Source organism: Convolutriloba macropyga, chromosome 7 (assembly GCF_964194025.1).
Source record: "Convolutriloba macropyga chromosome 7, txConMacr16.3, whole genome shotgun sequence".
Taxonomy (NCBI): Eukaryota; Metazoa; Xenacoelomorpha; order Acoela; family Convolutidae; genus Convolutriloba; species Convolutriloba macropyga.
In genome coordinates, this window is record NC_134474.1 from 59,237,584 (window position 1) to 59,255,097 (window position 17,514).

Consider the following 17,514-nt stretch of genomic DNA (forward strand, 5'->3'; position numbering starts at 1 on the left):
TTTGATGCAATATCATATAAACACCAGGGCAATCTTAGAAAAGCTGTCCTATAAGATCTTAAATTCTTCGATAGAATCTCATAGAAGATGCACCATTAACAAGATTTTCAAACAGAGCATTGGTTAAATAACCAACTGCACAAAATGAAAACAAAAAGAAACAAAAACAAGCTATCTAAACAAAAATCCGTGAATAAGATTGGAAGATGAAACATATGATGATCTCTGCAATTTTCAACAGTCAATTTTTCAAAACAGCTGCAGGATTGAGTTCCAGCTTTGTTATACATACAGAAAGAACACTATGCTACAAAAGCCTTGTGTTTTCGCGATCACTGCTTAAAAATCGTCCTTAAATGTTCAATTGTATTCAGATCCGGATTGTCTACTCGTAATTACAGCACCTTTTGTCCCTTCTCTCGGAAAAAAATATTGCTGATAATTTTTGATTTATGCTCAAGCTCATTTTTTTTATGAGAACTATTGCCATCGAAAATGCTTTTTTTATCTAGATTTTGTAAAAAATTCCAAGTAATCAAAATTTTGTTATTTTTTCTCAACATTTAACAAGCAAATTCCGTTCTTCTGGTTTGATTTTGTCTCAAAACATAACTGATTGCTTCTCTAAATTCCAAATTTTCAGTACATTCTGCAAAAACTAGAAGGCCTTTATAACAGCATTATGATTGAAAAATACATTTTTTTTGGTCTTGGAACTGATTTATTTGCGCTTTTCGTTGACAATATTTTCTTTTAAAAATTCGTCTGAATTTGTTCTTGAAGATTAGATTGAAGCAGAATACACATACATTTAACCCAACACACACACAGAGAGAGAGAGAGAGAGAGAGAGAGAGAGAGAGAGAGAAGACCGAGAGAGAGAGAGAGAGAGAGAGAGAGAGAGAGAGGGAGAGAGAGAAAGAGCGAGAGAGAGAGAGAGAGAGAGAGAGAGAGAAAGAGAGGGAGAAGGTGTGTGCGTGTGATAGAAAGATATAGCAAGATTTTTGATTTAATTTTTCATGCACTCTAATTGAGTCTTGGCATTTTTTCAGATTGCGTTTATATGCGCGCTTTGAACTAGTTCCCCATCTTATGCTGACTAAATTCTCCGCGGCGATAGCGCAAAAACCTACCGAACACTAAGACAACAAAGTATTTTATCTGTTTTTTTGCATGAGTGGAGAAAATCCCGAAAATATTCGAAATCTTCGAAAACATTTTTGGCACCTTCTTCGCAACTTTACAAAAAAGAAATCTACTTTATTATTAGCAGTGTTTCTTAACAAAAAAACCTGACATAGTTTATCAAAAAATATTCCAAAAAGTTTTTTTATGTTATAAATTGTTTGTTTTTGGATTGAATGGTATCTTGTTTGGCTGGTGGCAACGCGAGGGAAGTCCTCTTTTCGCGAGAACCAGTTTTCGCAAAAAATAGTTTCCATTAGATATTTTTGAGACCTTAAAGATTTTTTATGTAGTTTTTTTGAGACGAAGGAAGAATAAAACGCAAAAAACAAGCAAATGAAAGCAGACCTCAACTCAACAGAACTTTTTGGATTTTTTAAATTAAATTTTTGTTGAAGGTTCAGAAAACAGAATTCAGTTTTTGTTTTTGAATAACCAGTCACGTATTATTCCTTCTGCAAAACAAAATACTTTGGCAACAACAGTTTTTCGCACTGTTCTCGCAAGGCATTGCAAGTTAATCATCTGACTTTCATGTCATTCCTGGTCGGATGAACGTTTTCAATGTCATGCTTAGATTTACGAGCATTAATATAAGTCTCGCGGGGCTGTCTTTAGTTTGTTTTTTCACAAAATAGTTTTTTTTTCATTCAGAAAAACATGTTATAAGACGTTTTTGTAGCTCTGTTAATTCACGGTCCTCGGTGCTTTTAAGCGGATTGAATTTACCTTCATATTTCTTTCTTTCGATGCCAAGATTAAACAAAAATTCAGATACATGAAACGATACATGCGGAGGCTGAAGGTTTAAAATCTCAGTGGTAGCAATTCTGCAAAATGTCATGGTTTATGATATTTTCTGTTTTTTTTACATTTACAGAGACACCTGGTCTTAATTTTAGAGATCGCCATATTTCTATAAAACCATTAAACTATCGGCGTCGCAGCGCTGATTTCAGCAATCAACAGACTATGTAGTAAAAATAGAAGAATTTGCACAAAATATCGTCTGAGATACCAAATATTTATTGAATTGTGGTTAGTAAATATTCTAAAAATCATTATTGATACAAAGTTTTCATATTAAACCGAGAAATTTATTCAATCATTTTGATCAAATTTAGTTTGATTCAAAACAGCCTCGCGTTCCTCTTTCTGACTTTCAGATATAGCAATAGCAGAAGTCGATGGTCGAACATATTTGACCATCAAAAATGGGTCTTTTTCAATCAACTTCTCAGGAACTTCATTGTCGCATTTCGAAACATCGAATAATGACCTCGCTTTTGAGTCTTGTGAGCTCTGCTGACATAAAGATAGTTTTAGAGGAGTGTTTTTTGGAAATTTGGAATTGGTTGCAGCACCGGCTCTAGTTGATGAGCTGCTGGACATTCGACTGCGTGATTTGAGTGTCTGTATTTTGCAGCATGTGTCTATGGATGCCTGGTCGTCACTACTTGGGAATAGATGTCGGGTGGAATGTTCGTTCGTACAGGGTTCCCCGTCACAATCCGATCCGTGATCCGCACTCATAGAACTATAACATAAAATAAGTTTCATGGTACTGATTTTAAATAGAGGATGTGTTCATGGAATTGTCAAATATTTTCTGTGTTCCATCTTGTGTTGAGATGAGACAGAACGACGGCCCTGTAAAGTAACGCCAAGTTTTAGCTTAGTATGAACAAATTCATCTGTAGTTTTAAAAAGGCATTAGAAGTCTACAAATTAACGATCTAATAATTCTAATGGGCTGGAGATGGAAGTGGAGCAAAGCCCGTCTAGGCGACTCGATGGCAGTTTTTTTGGTCAAATTAGATCGTTTTCAAAATTAAGGGAAACAAAATATTTGTGGTTATGTTACAGGGTACTGCGCATGAAACAAAATAACAGCTCTGAAAGTCCCCAATTATTACTAAATTGATTGCGATTTCAGGCCAAATGGCTTTCAAGTCGGTTCTGGCAGATATCCCAAAATTCAACAGCCGGTGAAAAAGTTTTCGGATTTAATTTTTTCAACAAAATTTTTGAGTTTTTTCCCAAAAATGTTGAGAAAGATTTTCTGATCAAATTCTATTCCTTTCAGAGAAAAATTAAAATAAAAAACTCAAAGAACTTTAAAAATTGATCGTTAATGTTCAAAAATCGATTATCCCCTGTGTTGCGGTAAAAAATATAAAAGCGGCAATTACCCTTTGAATTTTCAATATTATGAGTTTGAAAAAAATTTTATCTGGTTAGTTCAAGAAATGCTTCTGGCTTGCAATTTTCATTTTATTTACCTAATTCGTCATTATCAAAAATAAGTTTTCTTGAAAAAATTGAACCACCTTTTTAATTTTTGTTTCTAATATCATTGTCCATTTTTCACTAAACATTCTGAACAAGATTTTCGAATTAAAATGTATAACGAGAGTAGGTTTTCTTGTTGGATTTTCAACGCACCAATTTATATCTATACAGCTCCTCCATCAAATGCTAGAGCAGTAATCATTTAAAGAGCGAAGAATACCTCATGATTTTCTAATAGAAGCCTTCTCAGACTTGATTCCAAAAAAGATTTCTGTCACAAAAATCTGGGATAGGTGAATAGTGTTTGAAGCTGTAATTTAATTTACCAAAATCTCTATATTCCTAGAAATTTGGCTGGTATTATTTTGAATTAGACATGCAACCGAACAAGTGCTATATATTGTTGATTTGCTTCTTTTTAACAATCTAAAGTACTTGGATTTTTTGGTGTTTTTTTGAAGATCTGTTGACACTTTTTTTGTATTTTTTCAGGGCAGTTAGAAGTAGTAAATTGAACCAAAAAGCGAGCATGTTTGAAGTGTGATTTTCGTTCAAACTACTTTTAAGTGGAGTGAGAAACTTATGTTCGAACAAATACTCACTTTTCGAGAGATTCTTTTATTGTGCATCAATTTGACTTGTTTTTAATGTTTCTGCTTTCAGTGTTTTTTATGAGTGATGTAGTTATGATATATAAGCGCTCGAATTGCGCTTATTGTCAATTGTTTGATTTCAACGGAAACTAATGCTTTTCATGAGTTTGACCCTATTTGTTTTTATAAAATATTAGTGAATATTTAGTTCTTGCCGTTTTCATCAAAATTTTGTTGTTACATCACTAAGTTTTAATAATGAAAGGTCGGATTGATTGATAATGGGGCATTTATGCTCATAATTAATGGTTTAATTGTTCACTAGTGTAATTCGTTACCCTGACGCTACTTGAGCTCAAAATCTTTAAACTAACTTTTGAGTTTTGAGAGTGTTTGCTGTTCTTTTTGTTACCTTCTTATTCAGTCTCATGAAAAACAGGTCTCGTAGGTTGCTAATAGCGGCTACTATGATCAGTTTGATTGTTTCAGTACAAATGTATTTCATTCTTTGACATTGAAACCAATAGTTTCTTAACAAATATTATCGACTTTTTAGTTTCTCGAGTTTTGGTGGTTCAGACTTGTCTTATCTTTAATCTCAACGTTGACAAGTCTCTTCTCTTCTTGAGTATGCCCAAATTACTTGAAGTGATTGTTTTAGTTCATGGATGGTATTTTCATCGATTTTCACGAAGTTATTTTCAAGTACTTAACGCAGTTCATTTTCATTTTTCTTTGTTTTGTTAGAATAGATTTTTGCTAAAATTTATTAAACTTATTGCCATTATATCCCTTAATGTCACAAATGAAAAATTTCATTCGTTGCTAATGGGGAATCTAATCAGTCGTTTGAGTTCATGGCAATCGTTTTCACGATTTTGATACAATATTTACAAAAAGTGAGAGTACATATTTTTAGTCTTCTTTATTTTGTTGTTTTTGTTGTGGTCAAACAGCTTAGCCTCAACAAAAACATCCCTTAACACAGCTTTAGCAAACCTTATTGGTCTTGCAGATTGCTAAAAAGTTTTTTGATTGAGATAGGTTTGTTTCGCGAAATTTGTTAAGCTTGTTTTTGTTTAAACTTCTCTTTTCGATTTTCAGCCATTGGATCTAATACTAAGCTACAAAAACGGATTGAAGATGAAGAAAAATTGAAAAAATTACAAATAGTTTGCCAAAAGACAAATTAATGAAGCCATTAAAATCCTTCGTTCTTATCGGAATTTTGTGCTTTTGTGCTTTATGTTTCAAAAGTTAACTGAACTAATTCAACTAAAACTATAATGAAAGGTTAAGTATATTTACTTGGACCTCATTTCAAATTCACTGGGCTCTGTTATTACGCGAATGTGCTTAAAGAAGGGAAAAAAGAAAAAATTTTTGACCAGTAAAAAAACTTATTTGACAACGCATTGTTCAACAACAAAACATCAGTTACGACGTAAAATCAAAAATCACTTTAATATTTGAATTGAAAGCAAGGGGATGAGGCCTCTCAATGGTGAGAATTATATACAATTTGGCAAACGAAACAAAAACTAAAACAAAAACTAAAAAGTTTAAAAACCAGTCGAACACAAATTAAATCATAAAGGTTATTCGCTATAAACTTAATGCATTGAGTGACTTCAATTGTAAAACACTCAGTTAGAAGCTGATGAAAACTCTCAGCTCTTTACGATTACATAAAGAATGAAAAAACACGCAAGAACAGCAAATTGAAAAAAAAATTGAGAGAAAAAAAGTCGAATCCATTAAAAAATAAATAGTTCATTAAGCACTTTTTAATTTTCAAATAAATTTTTAATAACAATGGAATTTTTTTTGTTAACAATACGACTTCAAAAGCCAACAAATATGAACAAATATATTAAAACCACGAAAATTTTTAGAAAACCAGTAGTATCAAAGCCATTAATTTCAATAGTTTTCAACGGAGATCAATAATAGTAAGTTATAATAAGTTAAGCTTGGATGAGAACACAATAGTTTGTGTCATTCCTAAATCATCAATAAGTCATCCCAATAAGTCGTATGACTATGAAAACGACCACAAAAACAGGCGGAAAATCAATAAAAAAGTGCAAGAAGTCTTTCGAAGCCATTAAAACCATACTTTTTGCTCTGCAAACATTGGGAACTGCAAACAATGGGAACTGGCCGAAATATGATAATGTGATAAGATTTTTAAAAATTTTAAAAAAATAATTGAAATAAAATGGAAAGTTAAAAAAACAAGAAAAGTCCTAGCATCCAAGACATAAAGACACTAGTTAAAGACGATAAATCCGCGAACCAGATTTTTTCGTTGCATTATTGACAAGGCATCGTTGTCTTGTCAATAATAAGAATAACTTACAGTTTACAGAAACAAGTTTAAGATCGGATAGTATTCAAAAGTAAATTTTTCGAAAAATGTTCATTAATTTCTTAACAGCCATTAGTTGTCCACTCAAATTACTACATTGGTTTAATTACTGCTTTTCAGGAAGCCTGTTGCTTTTTTAGTCAACGAGTTGTTGTCATAGAAGTAAAAACTTTTTATTAAAATCTTAAAAAGAAAATCAAAATTTCAACAAGTTTTTAAAAACTCAGAATGGGAGCCAAAAAAATAACCAATTCCTTAAAAACGAGTTATTTGTTCATTGGTCGTCATTTGACTGTAATTGAGGATTGCTCCTAACGGAAACTTGATTGAAAATGACTAGTCTCCTAGTCTCTATGTGACTTGAAAAAAACAAAAAATATGAAAAATCTTTTTCTCTGAAAAAGCTCTCAGATAGAATTTTGTTAAAATGTAAATTTCCCTATGAGATCATGTTTAACTGACGGTAAATGAGGCTGTTTACGAACAGAACCTGGATATGAAGAGTGACTTGTCTCCAAGTGACGTAGGAAAAATTTTTTAAAAAAATGATAGTGTTTTTAAAATATCAGCTTTCAAATAGAAATCGATTTTTTTCATAGTAAACTTCCCTATGAGACAAAACTACCCTTTTTATGGCCTTTCGTCAGTTAGAAACACAAGATTGTTTCATTTGTAGCTTAAAATGTAATTTCGAATTGATATTTTTTATAGAAAAAGTCGTAACTTGAACGAAAAAGTGTACAAAATCATGCAAAATATCACGTGTTCAGATAAAATTTTAAACTTCGATAACTCCTCGAAAAACACGAAATTCGGAAAAATCTTTTTAATCCTACACTCTACGCTGGAAGAGTTTTTTAATGATACCCCTCAAATTTCTCTACGATGAATATATCGATTGTCCAAAATTGACTGAGCAAAAAAATCCATTTGTGTATATAGTTCCTCCCCCACAATTGGGATCGGAACAATAAGCTATCTAAGCAGTTATATGGTTGGTGTTATTCAAACAGTGTTGGTTCAGTTACCACAAACAAAGTTGAAATTTTTCCACGCAAATTTTAGTGATACAATCAATCTTCAATACAAAGTTCAATGACAAAATTAGTGCCTTCGAAAAATAGCAAATTCTTCAAATACGGACGTTAAACGAACCAATTAATATAACTGCAGATAATTTCTCATATACGTTTTCTCTATAACGCACCTTCACCTGGGTTAAAAACAGTTGGGCAAGCGAGCTGCCTGATGCTTAAAAAAGATTTCTAATGAGAATTTTGTTGAGAATGGGTTTGTGTTCACTCATGACTTGAAATCTCAAAAAGTTATATCAAAACCACACGTTTATGATGCTAAAGTATATATGATTGGGGATTTACAAATGAACATATTGTCAAAAACAAAGTTTAAAAAATTGTTAGAAATTTAACTAAATAATTAAAAGAAAGAAGCTTTTATTCACGAATCAGTAAAAAAAAATGTACAACGGTAGACGCAAAAATTAACCCAAGGAGGTGCTCGTAGTCTAATTGTGTCGGTTATCTCCATTTTGGTTTTCTAAAACACGAAAATTGTAATTTTTTTAAAAAAAAATCTTTAAGTAGGTGGTTATTTCATGGATAAAAACGAGAGTAAGGTTTCTCAGAAAGGTTTGCAAAAACAGAAAAGAAATCATATAAATTAGTGCTCTCACTGGCATTAATGCTTAGTAGCTTAGCCTATTATTTTCACTATTTTTTTCAAATTTGTACCTGTTGGATAAGCTCTGGAGCGACCCGCTGATTCCCTGTTCTAGCGGAGAGGGGGTTGAAGAGTAGGGGGGCTGGTAATTGTGGCCATTATTGTTGTTGCTACTTGTTGGGCTATTGTCGAAGTTGCCCCCACACGTATCTGAGCGGAGGTTGCGACGCAGACTGAAACGCCGGCTCATGATTGGCGAAAAACTCTGAGCCACCTGAAACAAACAGCCAATCAAATCAGGAGATAATCAGAGGACCAAACACCTGATGATAAATACAACCGTTGTCTGCGTTTTGTTTACAGGCTTCGCAATTTGGTTGTAGGTTTACTGCATTAGTTCTTAAAAACATGGGCTCCTTCTATTTCCTTTCCAAATTTTGCTTAGAAATTGAAAAAATTTGAAATTTGAATTTTACATTTAATTTTACATGATAATTCCAAGGTGCAAAACGAGGTTCACTGTCGAAAAAATCTAAATTTGAATCCAAAAATATAGCCACCTTCAAATCTGTAAAATAAACATTCTACCAATAGTCAATTTTTCCCAATTGCTGAAAATTAAACTCATGCTGGCAAAAGTTGTTTATTTCTCGTTGGCTTATGTCTTCAGCACTAAATTCTGTTACCGCTTATTTTGGTTAAATTTTGGAAATTATTGGTATTTGCGTAATGACGGTTAGTTGAGCTTAAATTGAAAATGTTTATAAAACAAAATGAGGGAAAATTTGTCAGTTTTTTTTTTGGCAAAACGTTGATCAATTTTTGCTCTAAATTCGGGTGTCTCTTGAAAGTTTTTATAAGTGGTTAGATTTCGGAAAATATTTTTTGAATAATATTCAAAAACACGTCAATAATGGAACAAAAAGAGCTACCATACCCCTCAACTCGACCTTATCAATGAAATAGTGAAAAAATAGTTCAATTCTGAAATGTTTTCCAAAATTGGCCTGCTTTCAACCACCACTAAATTCTATTACCGCTTATTTTGGACAAATCTTGTATTGGCGTAATGACGCTTAGTTGAGCTTTGCTAAGCTTCTCGGAGAAAAAATCTCTTTAAAACAGAACAATTGAAAATTTGTCAGTTTCAGCAAAAGATTGCTCATTTTTGTTCTAAATTTGGGTGTCTCTTGAAAGTTTTCAACAGTGGTTATATTTTGGAAAATATTCTTTACTATTGTTCTAAAGTCACGTCAAAAATCGAACAAAGTGAGCCACCATACACCACGCAACACGGCTTTGTCAATGAAATAGTGGAAACAAATTGATTCAACTGAAAAACGTTTTCCGAAACTGGCCTCCTTTTAACCACCGCTAAATTCTATTATCTCTTGTATTGGAAAAATTGTACAAAAAAGTGGTATTGGACTAATGACGGTTAATTGCTATGCTTTTAGCAGCAAAAATGTTGATGGAAAAGGGAAATTTTGTCAGTTTTTGCAATAAATGCCGCATTTTTGGCTCTAAATTCAGTTGGTACTTGGATATTTTTTAAATATTCCAACACGGCCAAATATTTTTTATGCATTCAGGGGATATATTACATAATTTTCTGATTTACATGCATTGATACACCTTGATCTATGGAGGCGTCACCCATGGAAAAAGCGTAATAAGAGTGGTCTAAAGAGTGTAAAGAGAGTAAAAATGTATAATGTCCCAAAAAACGGCGCTCTCACACTTTTCTCTGCTAAGTAAGAGTGGAATTGGCTTTGCACCCTTATTAGCGCTTAATAATGGTGACATACGAGTGGACGCCTCGGCCCAGAGCATACTCTTTAGTAAATCAAGTGACAAAACAAGCCACATAGCAATCTAGAAGAAATAGAACGTTTTTTCCGACCCCTCATGAGGGGAGGAACTATATACTTAAATGGGTTTTTTTTGTTCAGACAATTTTGGCCGATCGATATACTCATCGTAGAGAGTTGAGACTAGTATCATTAGAACGCTCGTCCAGCGTAGAATATGGCATTAAAAATATTTTTTTCGTTTTCGTTTTTAACATGGATTTATCGAAGTTTAAACTACTGAGAAAAGTAAAGCGAATTCCGTTGTTTTTATTCACATTTTCCTGAATTTTTGACAAAAATTTTGTTAATTTTGCTACAATTTGTTAAAATTTTGAAGAATAGTGATGTAGATGTTATTTTAATAGACACAAAACTTTTTCGAATATTATTATTTAAACTTTTTGTCAAAAATTCTGGCCAAAATTTAGCCTTATTCATTCAAAACAGCACGAAATAAGCTTTTTTAGTCCTTTTTGATTAAATTTGCCGGAAGTACACACACAAACAGCGCTAACAAAATCAATGTAGACTCAAAAGGGGGCTATCATTACTTCGACTTCCGTTGAGAGTTCTCTGAAATAAAAACTTTGCCGTTTTTTGCTAACTTTACTCAATCTTTATCACAAACGCAGCATTTATTTTTGATTTTTTAACTGCCAAATTATCTATATCTATAACAGTCGAAAAATTAGGTTATCCTAATGGTCAAGCAGCCTTAGCAAGGCTCGTTTTGGATAAATCTTCGACTTTTACAATCCAAAACAATTTGGATTGTTATCAGTCGGTCTTTCTTTAAAAAATCAACCTTTTTTATATCAATTAAAGAACAGAACATTTCAAATCAAAGCTCAGAAGTGATAGCTCCAATTGGCTTCCTAAGCAGCTCCAAAATAATGCATCAAAATCTGAGTCGTAAAGAATGTAAAATTATCGCCGTTGTGACCAGAAATATTATATTTTTAAATAAATAATGGCTTATTGAATTTTTCTTTGGCTTTTTTCTTAATTGGGTGAACTTGTAGCTTAGTGTCAGCAATGAAAGATTGCTTCTTCTTTCTGCTGATTTAAAATCTAGTAACTATTTCTTCTATTTGGGTTGAACGCTTTAAGTTATGGTTTTCTGGCTTTGATACTACTAATTTAACATTTTCTTAATATTTAGGTATTTGCCCATTTTTCACGTTTTCTAGTTTTGTCACAATATCAATTTATTGACAATTCACATTTCACATTATTGGGGTTCAAAAGAAAGCATAAGGCACAATTGAACAAATAAACATCCCTATAGATATAATTTATGGTTTTATCGGCTTCGACACTACTTTCTTGAAGAATTTAACTGAATTTTTTTTAATTTTGACTTTAACTGTTTTTCTTTACTTGTCGCTTTTTCTCGTTTTAGTCTATAAAATTTCCCGTAAAATGACAAATTTCATTGGTTTTTTATGGAGGAAAAATGAGCCTAAGTTTTGATTTTAGTAGATAGCTGCTGGCTTTCATTACTTTGGACATAATTGTTTTTAAAAACAAAAAAACCAGTTTTTAAGTTTGCAATTTTATTCATTTTATTGCCTAGCTGTTACCTAGTCTCGTTAATTACAGGTCAAATAGCACATTATTGATATCATTGGAAGGTGTCAAAGGAATTTGGTGTCACAAAATTTAATGTTTTTAAAGATTTCGTTATGACTTTACTGGCTTCGACACGGGTTTTTCACAAAAAAGTAAAACATTTTTTTTTATTTTTGTCATATTTGAATCTAAACGTAACAAAAACTCTGGTTAATGACAGGCCTCAAGGGCTTCGTTTGGACAAATGAACAAACCTATTTAATTATTTCATTTTGTAATTAAAGGCTTTCATGACTTTGGAATTAATTTTGTTCAAAAAAACAAAAGTTTATATAAATTTTGCCTATTTTTTCTTTTTTTTTGTCTTCTTGTTACCTAGTCCCTTAACACATAAACATGAGGTCAATAACTGCATTATCGGTGTTGGGAGAAGGAGCAATTGAACAAATTATGAGGGCCAAATTATGGCTTTACGGCTTCGACAGCGTTTTCTGGCAAGTTTTTTTTTAGTTTTTGTTTGATGTCTTTTTGTTTTTCTTTTTAACCGCTTAAAAAATGAATCAGGACAGGTCTTAATGGCCTTCTATAGAAAAATTGGTCATTGTATACTCTATGGGATATTTTGGCTGAGTTTTAATGGTTTTCATTACTTTGATATTAATTGTTTTAAAAGTAAGCTAATTTTTTAACTTTACTGTTTTTGTTTTTTTTCGCTATTTGTTACCAACCCCTATTTTGGACTGGTCCCACATTTTTATAATTAACTACAAGTTATTTTTATTCATTTCATTTTTTATCAGACGCTATGGTGATTTTGTTATTAAATTTTGTTTTTTAAAACGGACATTAAAGTTTTGATGTAATTAAAGTTTGTTGCTGTTGTTGTTTGATTTTGCTGTTTGTCTTAACTCGCTTTCTTAACATTGGTTTATCTCATCAATTTAGTGCATCATGCTATACTCCACTGCCTTATTTGCTTTGAAAGCTACCTTTTAGTGCATAAACTTTTTTTTGAAAAATACTTGAAATTTTGGGTTTTTCTATCTGTTCCTCATTTGGTAGACAGTTATGCCAATATTGGTATTGAGCGGAGTCGGAACATTATCGACCCTCCTTGTTCGATTAATGAATTGATCGACGAAAAAAATAGGTAGTTTCCGAAATGAGACACGGCATTTCTAAATTTTGATGTTTGCAGTTCTTAAGCACAGTAGTAAATCGTTATATACTAGTAACTAGTTACTATCAAATATTTTATTCTGCAGTCTCAACAGCGTGATTTTTTTGACCAAAAATCTTATGAGAGGCAACCTTGTGATATAAAATCTCATCAGGAGCAAATTTTTTTACTGAACTTTTTTTTGAGTTTCTTTTCTTTTCAGGAATTATTGAAGTCTCAAATTTTGTAATTAACAGCCGCAATGTGATAGCGGCTATTAATGGGGACATCGTGATTTTTTAAAATTCAAAGAACTTGAATTGTATTGGGGCGCTGTCTTTTTTTTAAAGATCTGTTCACACATTTTCTTGACGTTTGAAGTCAAATTGGAGTAGCGATTTTGGTCACGCCGAAACAGAAAGTGGAGCGAAAAAGAAAGTGGTTTAGCGGTTTCATTTCGATGTTTACTCTTTTTTAAAATTTTTTTTGAACAGATTTTTTTCTAAATGTTTTTCGCAATCCATTTATAGTTAATTTGAGGCCTAGTTTTTTGTTTGAACCTGATTTTTTTCTCGCTGGTTGTTTTTGTTCATATGTGTTATTTTGACTCTGATTTTATGTGTTTTTATAAAAAAAGTTATGGATTTGATTTCTTTAGAATTGGTTTTCCCAATTCACTCATAGTCCGTTCTAGGTCTAGTTTTTTTTTAAGTCAATGGAAATTTTTCAAATTTTACTTCGAGTCTTGTCCTGCAATCTTTTTAAAATTCGAAAATTTTGAATTGTATTTGGGCGCTGTCTTTTTTTAAAGATCTGTTCTCATATTTTCACGAATTTTGGAGTTAAATTGGAATAGTGATTCTGGTCACGCCGAAATAGGAAGTGGAGCGAAAAACGAGTGGCTTTGCTGCATAAAATTTTTTTCACTATAAATTTAAATCAGAGTGAGAAAACGGTGTTTGAACGAAAATTAACTTTCTCGCTAGTGGTTTTTTGTTCACATGCTGCAATTTCACTTTGATTTTTACTGTTTTTTTTCAATTTTTTGGACTGGATTTTTTTCTAAACGGTTTCCCAACTCCATTCATGGTCCGTTCCATGTCTATATCTCTGTTAAGGCAATGAAAATTATTTGATTTGTACTTCAAGAATTGTCCTGCAATGTTTTAACAATTCAAAAAAATTGAAATGAATTGGGGCGCTGTCTTTTTTATTAAGTTCTGTTCACACATTTTCACGATTTTTGAAGTCAAATTGTATTAGTGATTTTGTTCACGCCGAAATAGGAAGTGGAGCAAAAATGCGACTAGTTTTGCACCTTGATTTTTTTTGCGGTGTTTGAACAAAAATTCGCTTTCTCGCTAGCTGTTTTTTGGTCACACGCGGCAATTTGGCTTTGTTTTTTACGTTTTTCAATTTTTGGTCGGATTTCTTTCTAAATTGTTTTTCCAATCTATTCATAGTCCGTTCTAAGTCTAGTTTTTTGTTTAGTAATGAAAATTCTTTGAATTGTACGTCAAGACTTGTCCTATTATTTTTCTTATTTCGTCGTCTCCATCGAGGATTCTTATGACCTGACTTCTTGGAAAAGACTTATTTAATGGCTTCAGTTATTTCTACTGCTTTGCAGTTAAAATTTGTGCCTTTGACGTCATTTCTGCTTCTAGGTCAATTGCGTGGTTAACCTCACCAAAAAATGACTTCTGAACTCACTTGTAGGAACTTAAATTTTTTAAACATTTACTATTTGAAGATCAATAGTGTGCATCTAAGTAGTGCTAAACTTTCATACTCTATTTCTTGAGTGATAGTCTTGAGTTTTGATTTCGAATATCAGTTTTGAAAAAACTCTCTTAGGGTTTTTTCCTTTTCGACCGTATGTCATAAAATTGACAGTCCAAATCTAACCTAAAAAGTCTAGTGGTCTATTAAAGGACTGGTGGTCGATCTGTCTGTCTATTTTTTAAATTGCTTCATTTCATGGAAGGCCACAAGCGTCTATCGCGACTTCTCTACCGCAATCTAACGGCTATGTTTATTAGTCTGACTTTCGCTATCCAGTGGGCTCTTTTCTATTGTTGCACATTATTGGGATTGTTAATGGAAACATTTTTGTGAGATAGGTGTTTGGCCATAAGTCAGCGAGGGCTGATTCAAACTAGCATTTTTAATTTCAGCACATTTTTTAAAAGTTAAGTTCCGTATACCACAAAAACACAAATTTTCTTTTGTATTTTCGGTTATTATTCAAAATATTTTTCTCAAAATTTTCTCAAAGTGTTATCAGATTTTCTGGGAATTTGCCAGTTTAATTTTGAAGATTTGAAGTTTTCATGATGTTTCGGAGTTCTCGAGTTCTTCGGAATTCCTCAATCACAATTTTGAATTTTCAATCACAATTGTCAAACACTTCTCGTTATTTAACGAGAAGTGTTGAATTCAAAATTGTGATTGAGGAATTTCGAAGAACTCGAGAACTCCGAAACATCATGAAAACTTCAAATCTTCAAAATTAAACAGGCAATTGTTGTTTTTTTTGGAGGAACTCTGTCATTAAAAGTTTTTCTTGGAGTATTTTTTGTTCTACCAGGAACTTTTGAATGCACTTTAACGAGCCTCTTTGTTAAAATTTAACAATGTGAAATTGTGCCAATGGGGTAGACGATTGGATCATTTTCAGATAAGATGAGCTCGTTCTCTCGGCTATCACACAAATTCCGAAAGAAAATATCGAGGAAATGAAATGCTTACTTACATCACTGAAACGCAAGTTCCTCCTTGCACTACCTAAGGAATAGGTCCAGTGGGTTAAGGCATCTTTTTAATCAGCCTTCTATCAGTGTTTTTTTTCCTCGATTTGATAATTTCTAAGAACAGTGGTAGCAAAATGTTATCTCAAAAACTTTAAAGAGTTATGTTTCTCTAAGCAAATTAGTTTTGTTCCCCACGTTTTCCTCCAAAACTTGAATTTCTCATAACCAAAGATAATTACAAAGTTTCAAAACCAGCTCATTTTTGTCACATTTTACATTCAGAAAAAGAAGCTCAAAGGGCACGATCGAACGTTTTGGTTAGTTTCAGAATTTTTTTCTGTCTCCGCGTGTATGGATTTAATTTAAATATTTGTGGAAATTTTCAGATTGATTTACCATAATAGGAGATAAAGTGATAACAGTTTTTTATTCTAGAAAATTTTGAAAAAGCTTTTTGCGTGATCAGTTTGAGGTATATAAATGCGCTTCATTGTTCATTTTTGTTGTTGTTATCGGTTTTATATGTAATAACTGTTCGGTATCTTCGGTTTAAACAGCGCGAAATTATTGAGTTCTTTTGGTTTCTTCACTTGAAAAATTTGAGCATTTTTAGTTAGTTTGCTTTTTTTTGTATTTATAGATTGCGATTACTTTTTTCCCCAGTTGTGACAACTCAAATTTATCAAATTTGAAACTCTCCAAAATTTTGTTTTGCGATGTAACACATATCTTACAATACATCACAATTTATTTGCTGGTGTTGACTTGACCCCAAGAACTCATATAATTCAAGCGCTTTTCCTGTGACTTTTGTTTTTGAAACCAAGTATACCGACGGTTTCCTTGAAGACCCAGCTTAATAAAATTTTCTTTTCTTTGAACACCCAATTAAACCGACACTTTTCTTCATCCTAAAATGTATCAACCCAAAGATACTCAAAAAAAGTAAGACCTCTCATTAATTGTCCTACTATAACCAAATAGTCCGACGATTTTCTACGCTTAAAACCGTCAATTTCTGGAGCAGCAGATCGTAGAACAGATATTAGAACCCTGGCTATTTTAGAACATATAATAAATAGTAGCCTGGATTGAAAGTACACTAACCTCGCCTTGAATGTTGGCGGTAGCACCACTATTACTGTCCATGTTTCAGCACCAAATCAACAAACAACACAAACAAAGAGAGTGAGCTGTAAACAGAACAATAACAACAAAACAACACAATGTAATAATGTACAATAATGTATAGTGTCCTGTGTAAAAAACGAGAGTTGAATTTTTTACAACCAGGCACTGAAACTGCTCGAATGGTGCGTAGAAATGATGCTCACAAATGCTATAAATTTGTCATAGTTAAGATTCAAACGGGGAAATTTTACAGTAAGCGTTAAGAATAAACGGAAAGCTGTAAAAGGAAGTTTTCGTATTTATAAAATGGTGCATTTTTTTAATCAAAAGGGAAATAAAATGGATAGGATAAAATGAAATGACGCACAAATAATATTAATACTAATGAAAAAGATAACACGCAATGAGGAAGAATTAAAATTTCCAACTTGCGCAAAAAAGCACAAAATTACTATGTTTTTTTTCCAAGTTTATTTTAGCCAACCATTTTTATGTGCGTGAATAAATCCTGGTAACAAAGATTATATTTTGTTTATAGTCTGAAAAATTCGGTACAGTTTTTTTGTTTTCCTCGAATTTTTTGTTTGTTTATTGATATTGTTGTCTGTTGTGTTTGTTCCGATTTTGAAAAACAGATTCACCCCAAGGTTTTTGTTCACGCTGTTGCGTATACATGTGAAAATGTGTGTTGTATTTAGAAATTTTATAATACTTTTGGGTACTGGAAAAATGCATTTTTTCCTACTGCTCAGGCAAATAAATGCTAAAGTAATCGACCCTGATAACGTTCAATTAGCATAATTTTCAAACATCCGCTAAGGAATTGGTTTTCACATAGTGAATGTAAGAAGAAAGAAAAAATGTCAATGTAAGAAAAAAAAGAAACTTCATTCGTATTAATGCGTAAATGTATGCATCCTCCCAA

At 32.2% G+C, this 17,514-nt stretch overlaps 1 protein-coding gene across 4 annotated transcripts in view; it reads right to left on the reverse strand.

The window, feature by feature from the left end:
* Positions 1-2,174: 2,174 nt before the first annotated feature.
* LOC142342412 (uncharacterized) overlaps positions 2,175-17,514 on the reverse strand; it is a 63,884-nt gene continuing 48,544 nt past the window's right edge. For 2 of the 4 annotated variants that reach the window (XM_075393732.1, XM_075393733.1), the window contains exons 2-4: positions 16,566-17,016; positions 8,193-8,395; positions 2,175-2,722 (exon numbers count right to left, since the gene is read on the reverse strand). In XM_075393732.1, the coding sequence (XP_075249847.1) occupies positions 2,287-2,722; positions 8,193-8,395; positions 16,566-16,607 (681 nt within the window). In that variant the 5' untranslated portion in view covers positions 16,608-17,016 and the 3' untranslated portion in view covers positions 2,175-2,286. Of the gene's footprint in view, positions 2,723-8,192; positions 8,396-16,565; positions 17,348-17,514 lie in introns of those variants that run through there. The other 2 variants (XM_075393731.1, XM_075393730.1) reach the window with 2 other exon arrangements.